Source organism: Rhinolophus sinicus, linkage group LG06 (assembly GCF_036562045.2).
Source record: "Rhinolophus sinicus isolate RSC01 linkage group LG06, ASM3656204v1, whole genome shotgun sequence".
NCBI lineage: Eukaryota > Metazoa > Chordata > Mammalia > Chiroptera > Rhinolophidae > Rhinolophus > Rhinolophus sinicus.
The window spans coordinates 121,184,600-121,204,944 of NC_133756.1; the positions used below are offsets into that span (position 1 = coordinate 121,184,600).

The 20,345-nt window shown below is 42.7% G+C and overlaps 1 protein-coding gene across 8 annotated transcripts in view; it reads left to right on the top strand.

Moving 5' to 3' along the window:
• Positions 1-20,345, top strand: part of STIM1 (stromal interaction molecule 1) — a 183,083-nt gene that overhangs the window by 83,456 nt on the left and 79,282 nt on the right. For 6 of the 8 annotated variants that reach the window (XM_019732633.2, XM_019732632.2, XM_019732634.2 and 3 more), the window contains exon 2: positions 10,316-10,446. In XM_019732633.2, coding sequence (XP_019588192.1) covers positions 10,316-10,446 — 131 coding nt within the window. Of the gene's footprint in view, positions 1-7,683; positions 7,845-10,315; positions 10,447-20,345 lie in introns of those variants that run through there. The other 2 variants (XM_074335859.1, XM_074335857.1) reach the window with 2 other exon arrangements.

Genomic DNA, 20,345 nt, shown 5'->3' on the forward strand with positions numbered 1-20,345 from the left:
GTTACTTTTCCCTTGACCAAGTATTGTGTTGCCTGGCGCTGGGCCAGACACAGGGGACACCAGAAAAATCACCTCCTCTTGCTGTGACTGGGACGATAAGACTCACAGGTAAAGGAGAGAGTAGAGAACCGACAAAGGAACTACTGACGCTTTTATAGGGCTTTACTGTTTTTCACAGGACTTGACTGATTTTTCAGATGAGAAAATTAATCCCTAGCAGTAGTCAGGGCATAGGAAAGTTGGAATTCACCACTTCTGCAATTCAGCATATATTTTAATAATTAGGGGGGACCCTGGAGACCAGAGAAGTATCTTTTCTTTGTATTCCCACTGCCTTTGGCTAGTTCAGCTAGCTACTTCAATGTTTAGCAAATAGCTGTTTTATAATCATAAGTGAGTGTTGACATGGCAGCATGTGAACACTAAACTGGGGATCAGACACTTTTAATTCAGTCAGAAAGGTCATACAAGGTCTGACAAGTTCGAGAACTCATCCGAGAAATAGTGCTACATACCTCATTGCTGAATATCACTATGGTCACCTTCAAAGTACTCCCCTTGGGAAGCTGTGCACCGACTCCAGCGCCTAGTCCTCCCTTCAAAGCAATTTTGTAACTCTTTTACTGGAATGGCCATCAGAGCTGTCGTCGTATTACCCTTGATGTCCTGAATGTCATCAAAATGTCTTCCTTTCAATACTTTCTTTATCTTCGGGTAAAGAAAGACGTCACTGGGGGCCAGATCAGGTGAGTAGGGAGGGTGTTCCAATACAGTTATTTGTTTACTGGCTAAAAACTCCCTCACAGGCAGTGCTGTGTGAGCTGGCGCATTCTTGTGATGCAAGAGCCATGAATTGTTGGCGAAAAGTTCAGGTCATCTAACTTTTTCACACAGCCTTTTTAGCACTTCCAAATAGTAAACTTGGTTAACTTTTGTCCAGTTGGTACAAATTCATAATGAATAATCCTTCTGATATCAAAAAAGGTTAGTAATATTGCTGTAACAAATTCGCCAACTTAATTGTCAGACCTTGTAGAAGTAAAAGGGCAGGCAAATTGGCTGTTAAGCAGATGGGCAAGAATCTGGAGACCTGAAGGAGACCCAGGGCTCAGAACAGCCAGAAGACCCCTGCACCAGAAGCCTGCATTTTGAGCTCATGGCCTACTTGGTGAGGACTAACTGGGTATTAGCCATCTCCTTCTGGAAGGAGGCTTCTTGTGAGATCAAAGTTTGAAGAAAAGAATATTGAGAGGAGGAAGAAGGTAGAAATGGGACACGAGAGGTGTGACTGACTGCCCCCCCCCCCCCCCCCCCGCATCTCTTCTACCTGATGGTTAGGTTTCATATGCTTACACAGCAGCACATTCCTTTGCTCCTTTTGCTTCTCCCAGCAGAATATACCAGGGACTCAGTAGTCCTTCTTTTGTATCTTTTTAGCTTTGTTTCTAGTCCTAATGAGGAAGAGGCCTTTGGCTAGTGCTGGACACTGAAGAAGTTAAGGCAAAACCAGGAAGTTCCATTTTATCCTGCTTGGGGTATGGCACAAGCCCAGTTAGGACTTCTGTGTTTGTCCTTAATAGACAGAAAGTACCTGCTGGAACCTGCCCCTATTCTTTTCTGTTTTTCAAATTTTGTTATTTTTTGTTATTATTTTCTATTTTTTTTAATTAAAGTTTATTGGGGTGACAATGGTTAGTAAAGTTACATAGGTTTTAACTGTACAATTCTGTAATACATCATCTGTATATCACATGGTGGGAACCTGCCCCTATTTGTTGGCCTTGGGGAGAAAGAATTAGTATTTCAAGGAAGCCCTCTTGCACAGGCTTATCTGGATCTCCCAAATGTGGCCTTGCTACAGGACGTGGCATGAGTGTGGCTTCTAATCTGGTTGTGCTGGCCAGCCTAGGGCAAAACAATCCCATTTGATGGGCTCAGTTTTCTTCTCTAGTTGTAATGTGAGCAGTGACCCTTCATACCCTGCAAAGCCCCTCCAACTCTGCCATTTAAAGTCTGAGTACAATGAGGGATTCTGATACCCGTTAGTCCCACTCTATGCCTGTAGCTTTTGCAAGACTGGTTAAGAAGAACGTTTTGCCTTTGGGTCATTTATTAAATTAAACCGTGTGAAATGCTGTGCTTCTTGCTCTTGGACTTGCTTTGCTTGAGTTGCTCTCCCTTCTGCCCCCACTGTCTTCTACCTGTTGTTCAGACTGTGGTATTTCCTGCTACTCTGGTCTCCTGCTCCTTACCATATTCTGCTTTGCATCTTTGTAATTCATGTACTGTGCTCATTGTACTTTTGTGGGCAAGGACTGCATTTTTCATCTCTGTTTGAATTTGCTCCTTCATGCAACAAGTTCTTCTGGGCGTTCATTTGTTCATTCAACAAATGTTTATTGAAGCCCAATGGTTATGTTAGGAACTTTGCTAGGTGCTAGGTGTTGTCCACAAGCCAGGATTCAGCCATGAAGAAGACAGCCATGGTTCCTGCAGCTATGTAGCTTACAGCTTATTGGAGAAGACAGGCATTAAGCGAATTATCACATAAATAATTAAAATTGTGCAAAGTGTTATAAGTGAAAAATATGAGGTGCTTTGGAGAATGAGTAGTGTAGACCTAAACCAGTTAGGGAGGGAAGATGAGTCGAGGATTTTAAAGAATTTAAACTGAGACCAGCAGCATGAGTCCGAGTTTGCAGATCAAGAAGGAATAAAGAGCCTTCCACATAAAAGAATTCTAGGTGGTTCTCAACTTGGGCTGCACCTTAGCATCACCAGAGAAGTGTAAGAGAGCAGATGCAGCAATTGGACTGGTGCTTCATACTGGTGCTTACTGTTGGGAGCATAAGTGATACAACTATTTTGGAAAACACTTTGACACTTACGTGAAAAGTTAAACAGACCCATATCATATAACCTAGCAGTTCCACTTCTAGTGGAACTCAAGATAAAAGTGAGAACCTATTTTCACTCAAGAAAAATGAAAACAGTTTTCCACGCAAAGACTTGTACAGGAATGCTCATAGCACTTTATTTGTAATAGCTAAACACTGGTCACTGGATAAACAACTGATGGTATATTCATTCATTGGACTCAGCAATACAATGGAGGAAACTACTGATACATGTGACAACATGGTTGAATCTCAAATCATGCTGAGCAAAAGAAGCCAGACACAAAAGAGAACATACTGATGATTCCATTTATTTGAAGTTCTAGACCAAGCAAAATTGATTTGCAATGATGGAAATCAGATCAGTGGTTGTGTAGGGTGGGAGATGAGGGTTGGGCCAAGTGGGAACAATTCGGAGTGAGGAAACAGTCTGTATTTTGATTGGGGTGGTGGTTATACAAGTACATATGTTTGTCAAACAGATTGAACTGTATACTTAAAATCGGAGCATTTTATTACATGTAACTATACCTTAAAAATATCCATGCTCCAGGGGCAGCCGGTTAGCTTAGTTGGTTAGAATGTGGTGCTCTTAACAACAAGGTTGCTGGTTCGATCCCCACATGGGCCAGTGAGCTGCGCCCTCCACAACTAGATTGAAACAACTGCTTGCCTTGGAGCTAATGGGTCCTGGAAAAACGCACTTAAAATAAATAAAAGTTAAAAAAAAAAAATCCATGCTCCACATTTATAAATGTCAAGAATAGGTAAAACTTATTTATGGTGATAAAAGTCAGATTAGTGTTTACCACTTTGGGGGGAAGTGGGGGTAGTGGTCGTGGTCATATTGATTGGACGGGGCAAGAGGGAGGGAGTCTTCCTGGAGTGTCAGGAATGTTCTATGTCTTGATTTTAGTGGTGGTTATATGGATATATAGATATGTAAAAGTTAATTGATCCATGTGTTAGTTTATGCACTTTACTGTGTGTATGTTATGTCTCAATTAAAGGAAAAACAGAAAAACAAACCCCTCAAAACAACAAAGCCATACTAAGTCCCATTCATGGAGATATTGACTGAATTGGTCTGGGATGAGGCCTAGGCATGAGCAATTTAAGAGCTCCTGGTGACCCTAATACGCAGCCAGAGCTGAAAATTGTGCTGTGTGCAAAGGAGGGAAGAAGCTTGACACATCAGAGAAGGGTCACACGAAGATGAAGGAGGTGCTGGACATGATACCAGAAAGGTGACAGGTGGCACATCCTTCTGGGCCCTGCAGGCCACATTAAGAAACCTGAACTTGGGGGCTGGCCCGGTGGCTCAGGCGGTTAGAGCTCCGTGCTCCTAACTCCGAAGGCTGCCGGTTCGATCCCCACATGGGCCAGTGGGCTCTCAACCACAAGGTTGCCAGTTCAATTCCTCGAGTCCCGCAAGGGATGGTGGGCTGTGCCCCCTGCAACTAACAATGGCAACTGGACCTGGAGCTGAGCTGTGTCGTCTACAACTAGGACTGAAAGAACAACAACTTGAAACTGAACAGAACCCTCCGTGGCTAAGATTGAAGGGACAACAACTTGACTTGGAGAAAAAAGTCCTGGAAGTGCACACTGTTCCCCAATAAAGTCCTGTTCCCCTTCCCCAATAAAATCTTTAAAAAAAAGAAAAAGAAAAAAGAAACCTGAACTTTATTCTAAGAGTATTGAGAAGCTTTTGAAGGGCTTTAAGTAGGGAGAGGACTTGGACAGAGAGATTCAGCTGTCGTGCACAAGCACAGCCTATGGCTAGCATTCCTGCTGACTTTTCTCCCCGTAAGGGTGGATTCTGATCCCGTCGAGTCACTGCAGAGCTTGCCAGTCCTGGCTGGGGGGTGGGAGGTGAAGTGGGGGAAATTATTCTCACAGATGAGGCTCTTGTTTGTAAAATTTAGCAATTTCCAGATTCCCCTCAGGTTCCAACCAAACACTAAGGAACAGTCTGACCAGTGCTTTCTCTATCCCTAATCTGTACCTTCTTCCTTGACTGCTGTTTCTCTCACTTCTTTCCCTTTGGGCTTATGTCTCACATCAGACAATCCGTTGTCAGGCTCATCTGCAGTGCCTCTGCTTTATGTGCCTACAGGTATGTGTTCTCTGGCGGGTGAGTTACTATTCAGTGATAAGGGAAAGTGGCTGGGAGAGAAGAGGCACTAGGTGGATGGTGAATATTGGTGGTGGGAATTGATGGGTTGTACTCAAGACTTTCTTGCCTTTTGGGGAGATATGGTTTTTTATGAATCCATTCTTTGTGCGTTCATTCATTCAGCCAGCGTTTCCTGAGTGTATGCTTGACAGGGCAGATGTTCGTGGGGTGCCATCGTGGGCCCTGGGGATAGAGTGAGTCAAACTCAGTCCTTGCCCTTTTCTGGATGTGGCATGTGAACAACTCAGAGCATGAGAATTGACATAACAGTGTTATGTACAGAGCGCTTTGGAACATCCAGCAGTAAATGATTAATTCTTCCTGGAGAAAGGAGAGGTGATTTGGACATGACGGAAAGAACTTGGCTGTTTTATTGGCCAGTGGTTAACAAAGTGTGGTCTGCAGACCACTGGGGGTCACCAAGATCTTTTTGAGGGGCCAGAGGTCAAAACCATTTTAATAATACTGCTCAGATTGTATTTGCTTTTTTTCACTGTGTATACATTTGCACTGATGGTTCAAAAGCAATTAGGTAAAATTGCCGACATCTTTACAGGAAACAAAGCAGTGGCATAAAACTGTGCTAGTAGTTGCTGATTTCCTCACCTCCACACACTCTGTTTTTTTTAATTTAAGTTTTTAGTAAAGAAGTAAAAATTTATTAATTTTATTAAATTGTACCCCATGAATACATGTGTCTTTAGTATTCTGTGTGCTAAAACAGGAAGTTATGCATAAAGCACTTCTGTTGCATGTAGAAGTTTGATGTTTATCTCAAGGAAAAGCACTTGTGTGATTGAGTTACAAGCTACCTCCTTTTTTTCAGGGAACACTATATTTTAAAGTATAACTGGCAGCAAACTATAGTTACTCAGACTTATGTATATGTGGACATTTTCTTGAAAATTAGTGAAGTGAGTCTGCTACTTTAAGGAAAACAACTGGTAGTATTTGTTGCCAATGACAAAATTTCAGGTTTTAATTGAAGTAGAATTTTGGAAAATTTGTATCTGCCACTATGAGTTTGACAGCTCTCTTAGATTTAAAGCTTTTCATATGAAATTAGTGGTGATATTAATAATAGTGATTATTTTGATATTGTATAAATGAAATGTGTCAAATTTGGAAACTCTGTCTAACTCATTGAATCAGTAGTTTCCACATGACCAGTGCATTATGTTACAAAGTCACCCATGGATAAAAGATCTGTTCAAAGTACAAGATAACCAATGGATTTTAATGGAGTACAAAAAATTCATCCATATAGTTTCAGATTTCACATTGCAACTAACATTTAATAAACCTACTACTTGTTGAGTTTTGGTGTAGTATCAGAGGAGAATGTCCACAATTATCTGATAGGTTATTAAAATACTCGTGCCTTTTGCAACTACATATCTGTTTTAATCTTCCACCACAACACACTGACTGTGGAAACAGATATAATAAGACTAGTTGTCTTCTATTAAGCCGGACATTAAAGAGATTTGTAAGAATGTAAAACAGTCCCACCCGTCTCATAATTCTTTTTCCAGAAAACAATTATTTTCATAAAAACACATTATTTATATCAACACATAGGAGATTTATTGTTTTAAAATCAGTTATTGCTAAATATTAGAATTTGTGTTTTAATTTCTAGTATGGTAAATATCAAATAATTGTGGGATTAAAAAATTTTAAGAGTATAAAGGGATCCTCAGGCCAAAAAATTATAAAACCTGATCCTATGCTATTTTCTCCACTTAGAATTCGTCTCTTCTGCCTAGCAAATCCTACACATAATTTTGGATTTGGTATTTTATTTAGTCATTCTTTGAAAAAAACAGTTACTGAGCACCTATCAAGAACTGGCTTTTGCTTGCTGCTGGGGACATGGTACCAAGCCCTTAAAGAAATTATAATCAGATGGGGAAGACAAACAGGCAACTGCAACAGAGTATGATAAATGTTACCAATGATCGCCACGTAAATGTTGTGGGGATCAGAGACACTTGCCAACTTACCTACAATGTATGACAGGTCTATTTGATTGGACTACACCTCCTGCATTTGAGTCTTCATGGTCTGACAGGGAAAGTAGCTGAAGTTAGCAGAAGATGGAAACTATTCATTTGCTGCTGTAAGAGAAAAGAAGGAAACTACAAATGTATTGAATGTTGGCTTTATGCAGGACCTCTGCTAGGTGTTTTAACAAATGTGGTCTAATTAATTTTCACAAAAGCCCCATGCAGCAGAGATGATTATCCTCATTTTGCACATGAGATATTGGAGGCACAGAGAAGTTAAGCAACTTGTTCAATATCATATGGTTGTAACAGATGAAGCTGAGATTTTCACATACGTGTTCTGACTGCAAGTCCAGGGCCATTCATTGCGGTAAAAATGTGTTGCCAAATGGATGGATCTTCTAAGGTATTTCCAGATGGCTCTGGGAAACCTTGCCAGATGAGAATTTATAAAATAAGGTAGAAAAGGTCTCAGTTGAAGGGGTAATTTGTGAATTTTGGCTGATATGTTTTTTCTGGACAGGAGTCTACAGCCATATGGGATATCAAGATTTTTTACTCTCTTATCCTTAATCCCTTTTATCCTTCTCTATGCCAGATGATGCCAGCAGCAAAGGTCACCTGTCTGATCAGGTTACAAATCAGAGCCTGGTGTTTGAAGCCTAAACTTCTTGGACTTGCCGTGGGCTTTTGGGAAAGGGGCTGGCAGACCTCAGGCTAATGGTGCCTACCCTGGAGAACCCCAGTCCCTAGAGCTTGGTAAACTATTTCCGTTATTTTAAAAAGCCTATTAGAAGTTGTGCTTTACTTAGTATAAACCTGTGTGTGGTAGATATAGTCTAATGAAAAGATTGCATTTCTTTCCTTTGGGTCAGAAATTTGTCAATTCAGTGTGGTTCAGGTGTGCTACCAATACTCCTCTAGAACAGGGGTCCACAAACTACGGACAGGGGCCAAATCCAGCCCACCACCTGTTTTTGTAAATAAAGTTTTATTGGAACACAGATAAGCTCATTTACTTCTGTTTTGTCTATGGCTGCTTTTGTGCTCAATGATAGAGTTAAGTAGTTGTAACAGAGAGTATATGGCCCATAAATCCTAAGACTGTCTGGTCTTTTACAGAAAAAGTTTGCTGACCCCTAGAGTAATCTTCATTCTGTCATGGCACTAGGCACATAGTGTTTTAATTGCCTATCTCCTCCACTTTTATAATTGAGCTCCTTGAAAGAAAAGATGAAATCTGATTCATCTGTGTATGCCCCATGCTGATTACAGAGCCTGACACATGAAGAATATTCAATAAATGTTGTTTAAATGGGCATATCATATGCTGATCAAAAAAAACTCTGATGGGAAATTGTATGTACCTTTGAGCAATGCAACAACAGGAATAAGGAAGGAAAAGTGTTATGCTGGTTGTGCTAATCTCAGTACTGTGTGCTTCATCTATGAAGTACTTATTGCTTATTGCTTCATTGCAATTTTTTTTGGATAGCTACGTCACGAATAGGAGTCCATGAATGAAACAGTTATGCCAAGTGCTCTTGCTAGTGAGGAAGTTGTGAAACAATGCCTTAATCTTTGGCTACATTCTGCTCTTTCCTTCAGTACCCAGCACCCCTCTACCCCACCCTCCACTCCCCACTCCAACTTGGCAGGACAAATATAGAGGAACATAAGGTTACATGGAGATACTTCTTTTGTATGCATACTCTTCGTCTTACTTTTTTTTTTCCCCTAAAGCCATTTTTTCAGTGTGCCTCTTACCAATATTACCATTTGTGGCTTCCAGAAGACGAAGCCTGCCTAACACTCTCTGGTCACCTGGGCATAAAGGCAGTCAGATGAAGTGCTGGCCTCGGAGACGGCAGACCTGGACTCTCACTGTGGCTCTTCAACTGCCTTTGACTTGGGACGTATCAGTTAACATCTGTGAACTAAATATTCAAGATATTGTTATTGAGTTACGTCTGGGACACTTAAAATTTTTATTTGTGTACCCCTGTCTCATTTTGAAAAGGGTTGGAGCAACTAGCAAGTGCTAGGGAGGTGACCTGTCTCGTCCTGTCAGTGTCTGACCAGCAGACAAGTGAATGATTAAATGGATTAGAGTGTTTCAGGTCTTTGATCAGTGTCTTCTAGAAGGCTTCAGAGCAGCAGTCTCTTTACCCTGTCTTTGCTTTCCCTCCGGTGACAGCTTCTTATATTATCTGGTAAATCAGGGTTTTTCTTTTATCTTCTTTGGGGGTGACCCGAAGAGTATTTTGCCTAGAAAGTAGTTATGAAGATCAGGGTCAAAAGGAAAGAGGAATTTTAGAATCTGGGAATTGGAACAAATACTAGAAACTAGTTAAAATATCTTTTTCAAGTAATGAACTTGAGGCCTGGAGAAGGGAAGTGACCTCCCTAGGGTCACGTGGTAGAGTTGAGACTAGATTCCAGACTCTTTGTGACGTGCGCATCGGTCAGGCTAGCAGTTTTTCAGGTTTGTAAGGGAGGTGTCATGGAAGACCCAGGGTGGCCGAGGCTCTTGTGCTGGTTTTACTTCTGCCTGACTGGCTGTGTGTGATGGTGGGCAGAGGAAGCCGCACTCCAGGCTTCCCAAGCTGTTGTACCAGAGGAACTCAGGACCTTCGATGCCTAATAGATATTTGCTAAATGTCACTCGCTGTCTGTGGGAAGGCAAAACGATGTGAAGGGTTTCCTCAGTTAACCTGTGGCTGGCATTATATGTCCCAGCAGTGACCAGGTGAACAAAAAGGAAAACTACATATTATTCTGGCACTGGAATGAATGGGCTGTTATCCTGTCTCTAGAAAGATTTGTATTAATTTACACTTGTTTGTTGACTGATTAAAAATCATATTTCATCTGAATATGTATTTCTTTGGTTACTAGTGAGGCTAAACTTTTTCCTATGTTCACTGGCTGTTTGTATTTTCTCTCATTTGTATTTTTTTCTTGTGAGTTACCTAGTCACGTTCTTTGTCTAGGTCCCAGTGTATTCTTAGTCTTATGCTGGGCTTCCCTGCATTGTCCCTAAATGAGGGAGCTTAGCATGTCCTTGGGGGGGGGGTAGTTAAAGGCAGGATGAGACACTTGTCTCACTGTGCAAAGAGCCGGTCAGGTGGCTCCATGAGGAACCAGGTAGCTAAGGATACGGAGACAGGTGGGTAATAGAGGTTGGGTGGCAGCCCCCGGTAATGTTGTCTCTGGCTTTTCTTTTGCAGAGTTTTGCCGGATTGACAAGCCCCTTTGCCACAGCGAGGATGAGAAGCTCAGCTTCGATGCGGTCCGCAGCATCCACAAGCTGATGGATGATGATGCCAATGGCGATGTGGACGTGGAAGAAAGTGATGAGGTGAGCGCTCGCCACCGCAGCTCTCGCTTCTCCTGTGCGAACCGGCCCCAACAGCTGTCTAGGCAGGCTGTTCTCTGTGGAGAGATGTTCTTGATACTGGCTTGTCTCGGGACTCGTCCCTGTCAGGGGAGGTGATTCTCAGCAGAGCAGTGTCTACGAGCCAGCTGCTCAGAGTGCAGGCCGTATGTCTGTCTTGTGCCTGGACTGGCTCCTGTCTGCCTGTCGGCTAGAAGCACAGCACTCACTGAGCTGTGCTGTTTGAGAGGGAGAGGGAGCCCCAAGGTCCGTCTCCACAGTTTCCCCGGATCCTACTGTAATCCTGCTGTAGATGGAGGGTATCAGTCTGTACTTACTCTGAGCTCAGCCCTTTGTTGGCATGAGGGAGAGAAGGCAAGACAGTTAGATCTTGCCCTCTGGGAGTATATACTCTATTTGGGGGGAAGAAACAAATGTTTCTAGAAAGATCATTCCAAATTCCAGGCTGCAGTTGCTGGGAACCAGTTCACTGGTCCACAGAGTAAGAACGAGAGGAACATGTAGATGGAAAAAACTCTGTTATTGTTTCACCTTTTGGCATTACTACAGCTCCAATCCAGAGAGCCCAGGGTAAGTACAAAGTCATGTGTGAAAAGATTGAAAGGTTTCAGTTGATTTCAAGCTCATCACGAGCCAGCAGTGTGGTGGACCTGCCAAGTTGTGCCAGATCCGTAATAGTGATATGTACGTATCAGGAAGGGCGGGTCATCCAAGTCTCTCCTCCCTGACGCTTAGCCTGCCTTTAAGTTCTCAGTTCATTGTTGCATCTCACGTTGTCAGAAGCATTTAAACAGCGAGAGACTATATAGAGCAGGGTGACGTGAATGATGAAGAGTATAGAAACTATGAAATGGAGAGAGCATTCAATACAATTCAGTATTTGTAAGTGTCTATTATGTATGTGCCAGGTACTGTTCTAGACTTGGGGATGTGGCAGTAAATAGGACAGATACATCTGCCATCATATAATTTATAATCTAGTGAAGAAACTTTAGCCTCGAGAGTAAAGATTTGGGTAATATAATTTCTGTCTTCAAACACATTACAAGTGGAGGAGTCAGACTTAAATAGCAATGATGAGAACAAAGAAAACCACAGCACTAGCTTATCGTTTATTACTCTCTTACTCTATGCCAGGCACGGTGTTAAGTTCTTTGCATAGTTACTCTTTTAACTTTATTAACAACCTTATAAAGTTGGTATTATTATCAAGGACTGGAGCCTTGGAAAGGTTAAGCATTTTGTTCAAGGACACACTGGATATGAGCAGAGATCTGATTTCAAAGCGCATGTTGTTAAGTACAGCTGTATTGTTTCTCTTATTCTAAGGGCAGAGCCAGGACAAATGAGGTGAAAGTAAAATATAGGCACATTCTTTTAGAATAAAAAGATTGCCTAACAGCACTGTCTCATCATAGAACAGACTTCTGTGGTAGGTAGGTAGTGAACTCGGTGTCACTGAAGATTGACAAGTAGAAACAGCATTCCACTGATTGGGCAGCAGAGGGGATGCTGGTATTAGGCTGAACTAGATAATGTCTAAGGGATTTATAAGAAGGGAAAAAAAGACTCCCTGGAGGAAAAGTAGAATTTGGTAGAGTGGAAGGGGGGCAGCCTGAGTAGTAGGGAACGCGCGTGAGCAAAGATGTGGAGGTAGTAAGAAGCATGGTGGGTGGGTTTGGTTAGACGGAGTGACTGTGGTAGATAGCAATCCACAGGACAAAAACCTGGAAAGGAAAGTGGGGCCTGGGCAACCAGGCTAAGACACGTATACTTCCTGAATGTGACAACTGTAGGTTCTTGAGCAAAGACAACCACCATGATGAAAACAGTTACACTTTTGGTCACAACTAGAAGTGTCTCTGGTCCTCACAGGACCCAGTTTTGTCTGTGCTGAGAATAGAGCCGTGTTCCTGGGAGTGAATACGGCCTCACGGTGTCCTGGTCTCCCTCCAAGGGCCTGGCCATGGGAGGACTGGGAGAGGATGGCACCACAGTTAGGAAGGTGATAGGATCCAAGATCCACGAATTCCTGGATATCTTTGTCATCGTCCCTCCTTCTTTTTTCACTTTCTGCTGAATTGCTTTGTAAATGAGAGGAAGAAGAAAATGTTCTTTTTAGAGAAATGTTACCACAACAAAAAGCTCATCAGCACAAACTGTTCTAAAATAACACAAAAGCTGTCACCCTGCTCTGTGCCTGGCGAGCTGTTCTTTTTCAGCATAGCTTCTGCCTGCCTTGGCTTCAGCTGCTCTTCCTACAATCTCAGGCCTCTGGTGGTTAGAGTAGCCTGTTAGCCTGGGTTTGCACCATCACTCACATGCTACTTTCTTTGAAAGTAAAAGTCATGTTAGCAAAATGCGTGTGCTTAAGTCAGTGTAACCACATGTGAGCAACCTCGGAGTTCAGGATCTAACTAGAAAGTTGGGTGGACAGCTCAGAGCTTAGGATATTGGATAATGGACACTGAGGCACCAGAGAGGAAACCCTGGTTGTGGTGGCCATCAAGGACCCGAGATTTTCTGACCCCTTTAAAAGATGATTTCCCAAGGACCATAGTAGAAGTCTGAAGATACTCTATCAAGGCCTCATTTATTCAGCCTCATACATATCAGTAAGTTTTTCAGATAATTGAACTATAACCTCAGTAGTAGATCTTTAAAAATTTTAGCCTTTTTTGAAGTGTTTTTTCTTACAGATTATTGTGAGCAGAGTGTTAACTTTATTTGGATAATTCAAAGCATGTCTTCAGGGCCTCTTGCACTATTACCCCAGTGTCTAGATTGCTATATGCAGGGTTGTGATTTCTTCTTACAGTTTTCCTGTCTCTTTAATTCATTCTCATTTCTGAATGCTGCATCTACTCTGCTGTGAGCTGTGAAATTAGACTTATGGTAAACTGAGACTCAGCAGGCATTTTATAGAAAATATAATCTCGTTTCTGTGTAGGGGGCAGCTAGTTTGATCAAGTGCCGTCTTTGCTTGCTTTTGTCCTAGAGGCTGTAGATTGTGGGCCTTTCAGATGAGCAACATGGCACTATTGGTGAGTGCCTTTCTTGCCAAGATGGCAGGGAGTTCTACCAGCCTGGCAGTGTGGGAATTCATTACCTATGTTTTATTCAGAGCCCTGGTGGGGTACTGCCATGTGTCCATCCTGCAGACTGTTGTCCTGACAGGTCTGAGGTGGACAGACAAGGGCCTAAAACCACTGTCCCCTTGACTGGACCAGATTCTTTGAAAGCGGTGTTATTTTCTTTTCTGGAGTCTACATGAAAAATTAAGGATATTTATTCATCATTAAGCAAATTCTTACTCAATACCTGTTATGTACCAGGCACTATTGTGGGGCTGTAGATTTCATAGTGAGCAAAACTGATAAGATCCCTACTTTGATAGAGCTTGCATTCTAGTGGTCTGTATGTCACAGGTGACTGAATAATAAGTAAACTTTGAAATTGGGCCGAACTATGATCAGATTATAGAAGTTTAGTGACTTCCCCTTTGATTTTCTCAGGGTAAAATGGTGGTTAATGATTTCTACCTTTGCAGGGTTGTTTTCCGAACTAAGTGAAATAAGTGCTGTTAAAAGTTCCCAGTACAAATAAAAAAACTCTTAAAATTCAACAATAGAAAACAAGCAACTCAATAAATAATGAAAAACAAAATTGAACAGACACTTCATCAAAGAAGATATTTGGATGACAAATAAGCATATGCAAAGATGCGTAAAGTCATTAGTCACTAGGGAAGTACAAATTAAAACCACAATGAGACACCGCTACACACTTAATAGAATGGCTAAAATTTAAACATGGAAAATAGCAAGTGCTAGGCAAGGAGGAAGAGCCATTGGAACTCTTGCTTATAAAGTTTCTTATAAAGTTTCTTATAAAGTTTAACATAACTTACTACATGGGCCAGCAATTCTACTTTTAGGTATTTACCCCGATAGATAAATGAAAATTTAGATTCATGCTAAAACCTGTGCACTAATGTTTATAGTAGCTTTGATCATAATCACCCCAAACTGGACACAAATCAAATGTCCTTTAATGTTTGACTGGATAAAAACTATGGAACACTACTCAACATTACAAAGGAATGAACTGTTGATGCACACAGCATAGATGAGTCTCAGAGGCATTATGCTGAGTGAAAGAAACCAGTCTCAAAAAGTTACATACTATATGATTTCATCTACATGACATTCTGAGAAAGACAAAGCTAGAGGGATGGAGGCTAGATCAGTGGTCACCAAGGATTAGTGTTTACCAAGGATTAGAAGGTTTGACTACAGGACAGCATGAGGGAATTTTGGGGGGTAATAGAATTGTCCTGTGTCTGGATTGGAGAGGCAGTTACAAGAATCTAACTATGTATTAAAATTAAAATAGAACTCTATCCCCTCCACCCCCAAAGTTAATTTCATCATATTAAAAAAAAAATTCCCAGCACGTTACCTGACACACAACTCAAGCTCAGTGAATGCTAGTTACTTTCCCCTTTATGTTTCCTCTATATATCCAGAAAAACTACCTGCATCTGAAAGTTATATTTAACAGTTTGTTCGACTGATGTGTTTCTCTCACCAAATTGTGAGCCTCTTTCGGGCAGGGACTGACCTTATGGGGTTTGTTTGCCTTGCTTTCTCTGGTGCCCAGCAGAGTCTGGTAGGTGCTTAATCAGTGTGTGGAATGATTGACCGTCCCACTGTAGCAGCGTGGTGTCAGGCTTGAGCAAGCCTGTGGGGGTGGGGGTGGCTAGGTGGCACTAGGAGCCTGGGAAGCTGCAAAAGCTACTTATGCTTCTGTTAGTGTCTGTGGTTTCTGGTATAGAAATATAGCACAGGGTTAAGAGTTTGTGCTCTAGAGTCCCAGAGACCTGGCTTTAAACCTGGCTCTGCTTTTACCAGCTGTGGAAACTTGGAGAAGTTACTTATTCTTTTTAAGCCTCAGTTTCTTCATTAGAAGTGGAGTAACAATAGTAGGCACCTCATGAAGTTATTGTGAAGGTTAAATGAAATAATGCATATAAAGCGCTTAGTACAGGGCCTGGCACATAGAAAAGGCTCTATAAAAGTTAGTTTTTGTTATGATTGTTATTGTTATCCTCAGAACGCATACATTTTGATGCAGACAGACCTGTATCCACTCACTGACTATGTGACAAGTACACAAATAACTTCACCTCTGTGAGCCTCATTGTATTCAGCTTTTTGAGGAGGGTAACTCTTTGCAGGGTTGTTGCAAGAATTTAATGTATGCAAAGCCCCAAGCACAGTACCTACCACATACATGTGCTAAATCCATGTGTTTTCCTCCCGTAACATGTTGGTATAGATAGTGAGGGCTGGCAAGAATTCCAAATGCGCTCTCTCATCATCCCAGGGCTTCCCAACATTCCGCTGTGGGAGCCATCCCCACAGTAGGGGGTGGGACGCTGCAGGGGCTGGTTCTATCTTTGCTGAGTGGCTGATATTAAGGAAAGGGGGGCACAATAGAGCAGGGCCACATTTTTCTAGGGGCTGCAACTTCTCTGGTAGCTCACCCAGCCTCCTGTCTATTTTGAATAACAAAGCCATATTATGGCACTGTTATGAGATCTACTTGACTTTAGCAGGGTAGAAGTTAACTTGTTTTTTACCTTTTTTTATTGTCCCTCCTGAGAGGCATGCTAGGTCCTAGGAAGTTGTGAGAGTTGGGAAAGGATGGAATCTGGCACCAGGTGGAATCCCGGCTGGAGGAACTAAACCCTGAGGGGAGCAGCCAGTAGTTGCACTTGTGATGATATCCAGAGGGCCAGTAGGGTTTGGACTTGATGGGAAGTATTATATGGGGAGTGAGAGAGAAGCCCGGTGCTGTGGCCAGAACGAGCTAATTTGGATGAACGTAAGTAGCTGAGTTATGCTCAAAAGTTATTATCATGATTACTAATGATTGTTATTCTCCCCTCAGCGGTTGGGCCTCCTTTCCTTTTATCCAGGTAGCTGTGGACACCTCTGAGTGTTCCCTTGCCTCCGATTTCTCCTCTACCAGCCCATGTCATACACGCTGCCGCTGATCTTCCTAAACTACATGTTGGCTTTGTGTCTTGCGCATGATTTCCTTTTCTTGTTCCATCTGACTTCCTGTGCCAAATACTCCATCCCTTCAAATCTGGTCTTAGCCTTCTTTGTAAGACTCTCTAGACACACCTCCTACCATTCTTGTCCTTTGTCTCATAGACTTTCCATATTTATTCCAATCCGCTTTCTTTGTTCAGGTAGTTCTCCTTACCTGGAATTAACTTCTCATACCCCTCCCTCCAACCCCTGGCCCTGTCTGTATCAGTCTTAGGTGTCCTCTGGAATGCCCCTGTCTTACTTTTCATGAACCGTCCCTGACTTTCCCACCCACTGACCTTTCTCATCTCAGTACTAACTCTCTCTTTTTTAAAAAATTAGTTTTATTGGGGAACAGTGTGTTTCTCCAGGGCACATCAGCTCCAAGTTGTTGTCCTTCAATCTAGTTGTGGAGGGCGTAGTTCAGCTCCAAGTCCAGTTGCCATTTTCAATCTTTAGTTGCAGCAGGTGCAGCATCCCATGCGGGAATTGAACCGGCAACCTTATTGTTGAGAGCTTGCCCGCTAACCAACCGAGCCATTCAGTCGCCCCTCTTGAAGCTCAGTGGCAGCTCGTTGTCTTCAGTCTAGTTGTGGAGGGTGTAGCTCCCTGGCCCATGTGGGAATTGAACCGGCAACCCTGTTGTTCAGAGCTCGCGCTCTAACCAATTAAGCCATCCGGCTGCCCCTCAGTACTAATTCTCGTAGCACACAGTCTGTCCCATAAAATTTACCTTGCTTATAAGTTTGTCTTTTTGCACTAATACTGGAATTACTAAAAAGCACAACTCTGATCATCACTCCTACCTTGTAAAGGGGGTTGGTGAGACAGTAGCCTCCCTCCCAGGTGCCAAGCCCCATGCCAGCTGATGACATACACAGTTTCATTCAATCCTCAACCACTCTGTGAGCTAGGTGTTAATAACTATTTCAGAAATGATGAAATTATAAGCGAGTGGCTTACCTTTGCTTACTGAATTAATCTAAACTCCAACCTGCCCTTCAGTGCTCCCACAATCAGACTTTAGCTCACCTGACTCGGTCACGTTACACTGCATTCCCTCATTCTGTTACATTCGCTCTTCATGTCCCATTGCTGTGCCTTTGGTTCAGATAACTCCTCATCCTGGCATCTCTCTGCCTCCCATTTTTGCCTGTAAACGTTCCACTTGTCCACCAAGGCCTAGACCGTGGTTTGTCAACCTCAGCATTATTGACATTTTGGGCCAGATAATTTGTTGTTTTGGGGAGCTGTCCTGTGCATTGTAGGATGTTTAGCAGCATCTCTAGCCTTTACACACTGGATACCAGTAGCAAACCTCTACCCCACCCCGCCCCCAAGTTGTAACAACCAAAAATGTGTCTGTTGCCAGTTGTCAATGGTCCTGGGGGACAAAATTGCTCCTGATTGAGTAGTTTTGGCCTAGATTAAATGTTTCCTTCAAGAAACCTTGTTTGTTCACCTTCAGTAGGAAATGATCCTTCTTTACTTATGTTCGAGAATACTTGGCGTGACTCTCTCATGTGGCACGGTGCTCGGCATTGTAATTGGTTGGGTCCATCCTACGAGATTGCGAGCGCCTCCGGGGGGAAGGAATCATGTCTTATTCATCAGTGTTGCTCCCAGTATGCTTGGTGCAGGGCCTTAACTTAAAGGTGATGACTTAAGCTTTTTTTTTTGAATTTTAAAGCAAAGAGTCTGTCTTATCTGTCTGTGTGTCCCTTAAATTGTTTCCTTAGGGCAGAACAAGAGTATAAAGTTGGCTGGTCAGGGTATGTGGGGGACAGGGTGCTTTGGACTTGGGAGTTCCTGGCAAGATTAGCAGCTGAGTTGGTGGTGTGCTTTTACTAGGAGTTGCTAGGCTCTGGGCTCCAGACATGTTAGTGTATGATGTGCTCCCCTTCCCTGTTCCTCTACCCTGTGCTATGAAACACATACAGAAACCTGAATGGAGGTGAAAATCACTGTAGTTAATTAAGGAAAGACTTAGAAAAAACACATACTAGAGGAGCATAAACGAAGAAAAGGAAAAAAAAAAGATACTGAGAGTGCTGAAAGGATTTTTCCATATAACCGATAAGGAAACTGAGACTGAATTAGCGCCTAGTTATTTGTTTCTTGGGTTATTGCAACTCAGACCTGCATCAGGCTGATGAAGACGTTAACTGCTGGTGGTAGTTGCACACTTCTGTGAATCTGCTAAATAAAAACCCTTGAGTTGTACACTGAATTGGCATGCGAATTATATCTCAGTAAAGATGTTAAAAAATAGAAGTGTCACTGCATTGGTCACCTCCCACCTGCCTTTCTGTAGCTTGGTCCATAAGAATCCCTAGGGCCCCATAGAAAACACTTCGCAGACCATGCTGGTTTCTGTCCCCATTTCTCCCACTCTGAAGTTTGGCCGATAAGTAGAGGTGCTTCCAAGTCTGAAGTACCATGGTTTCTGGAAGTGGAGATCCCTCTTTGGCTGACAGCTAGGTTGCCTGTTTTTCTAGGAAGGTGTAAGTGGCTTTTGAGGATACCAGACTGAAGAGACCTGAGATATTCTGTTTGGGAGAATTTCTCTCCTCCTTCACTCCCTTCGTTTTTCTTTTTTGTAACTGTCACTTCTGGGGAAGCTAAGATGGCAAGAAAGCTATGGGAGAATGCTGGTTGGTGATTCCCTCTCACCTACATCAAATTCAGATCCCTTACCATAGGGGTTCCATGAGGGGAGCTGACTAAGTCGTCCTGTTTTATTTTTCTTGGATTCATCTGGTGCTCAGAGCCTCCTCTGATTCCCACTGGTGCTCCCGTGCCGGCCCCTGGGAAGCAGAGCTCTCCCCTTGACCCCTGGGCCCAATCCAAACAGTTATTCAAATAACCTCAGTATAGGTTTTGATGTATACATTTCTGTTGCTGCAGTAATTATTTTTTGACCTAGAGGACTGTTAATAGTTTGGAGGTAGCTCTCTGGTTTTTTGCCTTCTAGCTCCCTGCCTGTCTCCTGGTGCAATCACCATTTTATTTCCTGCCTCGTAGAACATTCTGAGAAACTACCCTAAATCTAGGCAAAGCACAGATTGAATTCTGCTCTGGCCCTTTGGACAGAACAGAAAGGACTGATACCATGAATGACAGCATTCTTCAGGTGAAATCTGCTCCTTAGGCTAAGGAAATGACCCGCCGATTTTTCCTTATGTTAATTATAGGATGGCTGTAGCATTCACCTACCAGGAGTGGCTCATAGTCAGTTTAGAGACTGCAACCCCCATTGAATTCAAGTTCTGTGGCATTGCTCATGCATTCAGCATTCAGCCCTAACTTTTGTGAGTTTCTTGGACATTGATTTTTTAAAAGTCTAAAGCATGAGCTTTGGAGTCGAACCTGAGTTCACATCCAAGCTTTGCAATGTACTAGCTGTAAGGCCAAGTAATGTGGAGCCTCACTTTTCCTCATCTGTAAAGTAGAAATGAAAATGAGATACTCTGCCATTGACAAGCCCTCATGCTAGTGAGAGAGGCAGATACATAAACTGGCAATGCCAGCAGCACATTTTAAACTATAATGGTGGTGTGTGTAGGGACTGTGCAGTTTCAAGAGGGATAAGGTTGAGGTAATCTAACATATGCTGGTGTAGCAGGAGACACATTGTCAACCAGCATCAGGGATGGGTACCAGTTGCTAGACAAGCTGACTTACATGTCAGAGGGAGTAGGCATGGTTTGCAATCTGTCCAGAGCCTTAGCCAGATACAGGATGAAGCAGCAGCTCCCCCAG